The sequence below is a fragment of the Lemur catta genome, chromosome 1, assembly GCF_020740605.2.
Source record: "Lemur catta isolate mLemCat1 chromosome 1, mLemCat1.pri, whole genome shotgun sequence".
NCBI classification, from domain to species: Eukaryota; Metazoa; Chordata; class Mammalia; order Primates; family Lemuridae; genus Lemur; species Lemur catta.
In genome coordinates, this window is record NC_059128.1 from 44,461,782 (window position 1) to 44,467,781 (window position 6,000).

General features: G+C 36.6%; 1 protein-coding gene across 5 annotated transcripts in view; it reads left to right on the top strand.

The window, feature by feature from the left end:
- Positions 1-4,857, top strand: part of NIN (ninein) — a 96,707-nt gene extending 91,850 nt beyond the window's left edge. For all 5 annotated transcript variants that reach the window (XM_045567430.1, XM_045567443.1, XM_045567480.1 and 2 more), the window contains one exon: positions 2,367-4,857. In XM_045567430.1, the coding sequence (XP_045423386.1) occupies positions 2,367-2,576 (210 nt within the window). In that variant the 3' untranslated portion in view covers positions 2,577-4,857. The remainder of the gene's footprint in view (positions 1-2,366) is intronic.
- The last annotated feature ends 1,143 nt before the right edge of the window (positions 4,858-6,000 follow it).

Sequence of the window (6,000 nt, forward strand, 5' to 3'; positions counted from 1 at the left end):
TCCAGGACCACTAAGCAGCCTGATCGATTTCACCTGCTGATGACAGATGTGGCCTCATTGTTTAGAAATTAGTTGTGTAGCCTAGGCAACATAGCAAGACTCCATCTCAAAAAAAAAAAGAAAAGAAAAGAAAAGAAAGAAAGAAAGAAAAAGAAAAAATCAGCTGGGCCTGGTGGCAGATGTCTGCAGTCCCAGCTACTCTAGAGGCTGAGGCAGGAGGATTGCTTAAGCCTAGGAGTTCAAGGCTGCAGTGAGTTATGATTGTGCCACGGCACTCCAGCCTGAGTGACAGAGCAATAAGACTCTTGTCTCTTTTAAAAAAGGATGGGGGATGGGGCTGTGCACAGTAGCTCATGCCTATAATCCAAGCACTCTGGGAGGCCGAGGCAGGAGGATCACTTGAGCTCAGGAATTCAAGACCAGCCTGAGCAAGAGTGAGACTCCATCTCTACTAAAAGTAGAAAACTTAGGCAGGCATCACCACACATGTCTATAGTCCCAATTACTCGGGAGGCTGAGGCAGGGGATTGCTGGAGCCCAGGAGTTGGAGGTTGCAGTGAGCTACCATGATGCCACTGTACTCTACCTGGGTCAACAGAATAAAACTCTAAAAATAAAAAAGGAAGTTAGTTGTGCATCCACTAAAGGGTCAAGAGGCATGCAGAGAGTACTATCCCCAGGAGAGTGTTACAGCTTCTCTGAAAACTGAGATTGAGACAAGCTGGTGGGGTGGGGGGCAGAAACTGCCCAGCCTAGTTCTCTAGATACATAAAACCTAAGAATAATTATTTGGAGAGAAGGTCTAAATTCAGATGTAGACAGGAACTTTCCATTGCCCTGTATTTTAATACAGAAAAGAAAGTCCTATATTCATGCATTCATTCCTTTATTCACATGCATTCAACATTCATTCATTTTCATTCCTTTATTCATGCATACAACGCATAGTTACTATTGTAGTTACTATTGTAACTATGCGTTGCATGCGTTGAATGTGCCAGGTTCTGTTCTAGGCACTAGAAATGCAGTAGTGAACAACAGAGTCCCTGCCCGTAGGAAATGCAAAGTCTAGTACACCTACAATGTGCCAAGCATTTGGCCAGGTGGTGGGTTCCAAAATAAATAAAATAAATAGGGTTTGTCCTATTTTCATTTTCAATAGAGGGGAACACAAGGGAAGAGATACTTGATCAAACCCAGGAATTTAAAGAAAGCTTCCTGGAAGCCTCCGACACCAAATCTTGAAAGTTAAGAGTTGAACAGGTGAAGAAATGTGGGGAGGCTGTGGGAACATCATGGAGTTCTGACAACACATGGGGTGTGGATGTGCACAGACGCTTAGGCATCACCAGTTCATGCTGTCCTGGGAGAAGCAGGAGAAGAGACTGGACAGGAGGGGAGGAGCAGGGAAGCAGGGGACCTGGAGGGAGGAGCCAGGGAGTTTGAATTATTCTGTAGGTGATGATGAACCACTGAAAGGCAGAGAGGGAGGAAGGAAAGAAAAGTTGTACTAGGACAGTTCAGTAGAGCACAGGTTCTGAAAAGTTAGTATATTACTCCTGCCAGTTACCTAGGATCTGGGCTTTATGGTGTTATAATCCTTATCATTACCCTTTGAAATGCTAGTAAGTTATTTGGCCACTCTTTAGTTGTTCTTTGTTCCCTTAAACCTTTATACTTTTAGATGCCCTGCTTCAAACTGGGTGTAAAATAATGAGTTAAGTGTGTAATATGGGAAAGGGGCTTGGAAAATATTAACAGGAGCAACAGTAAATGTATCCCAAGGCTGCTAACAAGTTCTCCCACCACCCCAACCTAGACTATATATTCTAACCATAAAGATTAGAATATACCTTTTAGACAAGGCCCTATACAAAAATGGAAGAGTTCAAGAAAAGTAACTGCCCAAATCCTATCTTTGTCCTAATAAATGAGCCAAATTTTAAAATAATCAGTAGGCTGTAGTTATGAATGGAAAGTTCAAGCAGCTGTTGTTAAGAGCGGAGTTAAGCAGTTCACACCTTATACCTCAGAAGTTATAAAAGTATTTTATATTTTTAGAGAATGAATAAAGGAATGATATCTAACTTAAGTAGAAAAAAAAACCTTTCATTTTGTAGCCCTCAAATATCAATCTGTTCTTTTTATTAGTAACTTCTACAAACATTTTTGCAAAGAAATATCTTGGAAAAAGTAGATTTGTTCCACATATCCCTGATGCCAAGTTTAATGTTAAAGCTGTATTGTAAAATAAAAGAATATGATTGCTAGAAGTGATTTGCTTTTATAAAACTATCCTTATGTCAGAACTCAAAACTAAAAGAATTACAGAAATGGAGTCAAGATGTTTTTGGTTCTGTTTCTAGCTCTGCAAGAATACTAAAGCAGATGCAATGGTGAAGGATTTGTATGTTGAAAACGCACAGTTATTGAAAGCTCTGGAAATGACTGAACAGCGACAGAAAACAGCAGAGAAGAAAAATTACCTCTTGGAAGAGAAGATTGCCAGCCTCAGTAATATAGTCAGGAATCTGACACCAGCGCCACTGACTTCTACACCTCCTTTGAGGTCATAGCCAAACCAAAGGATATACTCATATTTGTGCACTTTACTGAAATAGATGGAACATTTCAGTAGGCTCTCTCAATGCTTTTTTTTTTTAAACCTTTAATGGCTTAAAATTAAGCCTAACCTAAAACTGCCAGCAACAGAATTGGAGTCTCCATTCATTGTAATTAGTTTTTCTAAATAGACCTTTATGAGAGTCAAATACATATTTACATATATCACTGTTTAAATTATTCCTAAGATTTAACTTTATTTTTTTTAAGTGTTCTAATAGCCACCAAGATGGTGGATATATGAATACAATTCAAGAACCTTAATATCCCAGTTTTGAGTGAGTTTTTTTAAATCACTATCACAAATCTGTGTATAAAGTCCAGATAATTTGAGATATGATTAGAATGGTTATTAATGAACTTTATTTTAAAACTGAATTTAGGTGTTCTCACACATTTAAATACTGATAAGTCATTCTGTTTGTAATATTTTGGTTCTTTGAATTAATTGGTAGACTGGATTAACTGGTAGATTATAATTCTATTTGATGAGGAGGCTGGCTGGGCTCAATAATCATTGGGGTCAGAAGAGCCCATCTGTAGAACTCTACTTTCTAACACCTGTGACAGTATTACCACTCTTTGTATCATAGATTTCGAACTGATTTACTCAACTGCACTCAACTAATGTCAAAGCTTTACTTTCTTTAAACAGCCTTTTCTTCCCACCCTTAGAAGTTTCATTTGGGAGCTTGGCGTCTAAGAAATGGATAAAGCCACACTATTAAAGCATTGGAACTACAGGGAAAGCACTGAACAAACCACTTTGGAGTAAACAGCTCCTCCTAGAAGAGGGATGAGCAGACCATCTGCATTTTCAGTCTCTAAGTCTTGGAGTTCATGAATTTATCTTTCCAATTGCCTCAAGAACTCAGGGAACAATACATTAAACTGTCTTCCTGAAACTACTGTAGGACCTAAGAATTTGAAATGTATAAACCATGTGACCTCATTTGTCTTATATATTTACAGCCATAGTATTAATAGACTTTTTATTTCTACATTTTTAGTAAATTTAATCTTCTGAGGATAAAAAGGCCTTGATTTTAGAGTTAAAAATCTCTTCTAACTTATGGATGAGTTTAATATAGGTCAAAATTGTCATGCTTCTTACTTCTTCTGTACCTCAGATCTGATTGTAAGAATTTCTTACTGTGACAAGCACTGGCATGCCCTCTGAGGTGAAGGACTGCCAAATAGGACTTTCCATTCGTTCTCAAGATCAGAACTTTATAGAATGGTAAACATTTTAGATTGGGTAACTTTTTTTCCTCCAGTTAAAATCTCTGCCTCTAGTCTACTTCCGCCAGCAGTTGGAGGAGGACTTACTAGGAGCAGGGCACTACCAAGGCTCCTCTCAGCCGCCTGCTTGTTTTCATGGGAGAGTACTTAGATCAGAAAAATTACTTCGATGTATTCCTGGAGGGCTAAGCCCATCTACCTACAAGAGGTATAACAGCAAAATCAAATACTGCTTTACAGGCAGAAACACAAGATAAAGCAAACTGCCTACGCATTCATGTTAGGAACTCAATCTCAACAAAATAATTTCCATCAAGAAACTTTAGAGCTCTTTGAGGCCTAACCATCCGCTATCAGTCTCCCCTGCCAACTCAGAAGTCCTCACCAAAAAAGCCCTGACAAGGCAGGACTGGGAGTTTTCACTGAAGAAGCAGACCTTTTAATTTTTGCACAGCTCTTATCAGAAAGTCCTGATGTCTTCTGGGAAAAGAATTTTGATCGTTCCCTGTAATTACACTTCAAAATATTTGAAGTCTGCTATCACGCCTTCCCGAAATCTTTCTTCTCTACTGCAAATGTTCCTAATAAACTCAACTACTTGTACAACATTAGCTTTAACAGGACATTTTTTTCTACTTAAGACTGTGGGTAGGCTAAGGTCAAAGATAAATTAAGCATCTGGAATGAACATACATGATACGCTTCAAGTTACAATCTTTGCCATTGGAGCAGAACAGCAAGCATTTTTTTCAGCTGGCTCAACTTGTAATCACATTTGTTGTATTTTGTATTTTTATTTTTTACATTATGAAAAACGTAGCTTAATTTGTTTATTTCCTGTAAATTGGTATTTATGTGTATATAAAATGCTGTACAATATGACTTTCTGGAAAGTTTTAGACTATATTTAGAATCCCTTTTCCCAAAACAAACAAACAACAAAAACAAAAAAACACTGCTCAAATGAAAACTAATTTAACACACTGACTGCCACAAAAAAAAAAAAAAAAAAAGAAAGAAAGAAAATTTTTCCTTGGAGCCATGGTATTTTATTACAAAAATAGAATAAAAACTTTGAAAGCAAAACGATCCTAAAACATGCATCATTTAAAAAAAAATAGTATAAAAACTTGAAAAATAGTTAAGAACTCATAGGGCAGTTAATGTGTTGACCACATCTAGGTGCTTATTTCTTATTTACCCCACTTATGAAATTGGGAAAAAGATCAATATGAGGAATTGTTATTTTTGAGAAAACAGTTTAGAGCGGGAATTTAACTGGCAATTTATAATATATCTTACAGCTTTTAAAAGACCTTTAAAAGATTAAATGTAAACCGTTATAATTATATGTTTGGATTTTGCTTTCAGACTTTATAATAGCACTCTTCAAAACGCAAGTTATGAATTTTATAGGCATTTAGGCTGCTTGTTTATTAATTGCACTGATTTTTATACTTTCTTTTGATTTAAGAACATTTAATATAGTCTAGAAGGCAGGCTCTTCATTTCAAGGAAAGGAAGTCAAGTTTGCCTTTGTGATAATATATTACACAAAGAAAAGGAAAATATGGATAGTAAAACTCACATTATCCTATTGCTTTTTTTCTGCTTTTTAGAAGCCTGAACTAATAAGCTCAGATTTGTGAAGGGAGAGCAGAAGGGAAGGGATAGAATCGATGACAGTATTTATTTTTCTAAAATTCTTACTAAATCCAGATTTTAAAAACTGTTTTAGTTCATGAACCACCCCCCAAAAGCCAATTAGATCTTTAAAAACAAATCTGTTTTAAATGTGAATCCTTCCCAGAAACTTCAATGTATTGCTTATATATTTAACCTCCCACATTTTTTACATAAATGCATCATGAAGTCGTAGGCTTTCAAGGCATGGGAAGAGAGCTTAGAGGTCTAAAGATTTCAATAATGCACCAGATCCCAGCGCAGGTATTATGAGAAACTTTTTTCTTAAGAATAAGGCTTTATGGCAGACTATTTTTTTTTAATGTGGGAAATGAATTTTTTATTTTGTTATTTATGTGATTTCTTTTTTGCCGAGTGAAGGAAAAATGTGCTGCTATTGTCAGCATCTTAAAGGTATTTCCAATCGAGGCAAGGCTAAGTGCTTTGTGATAG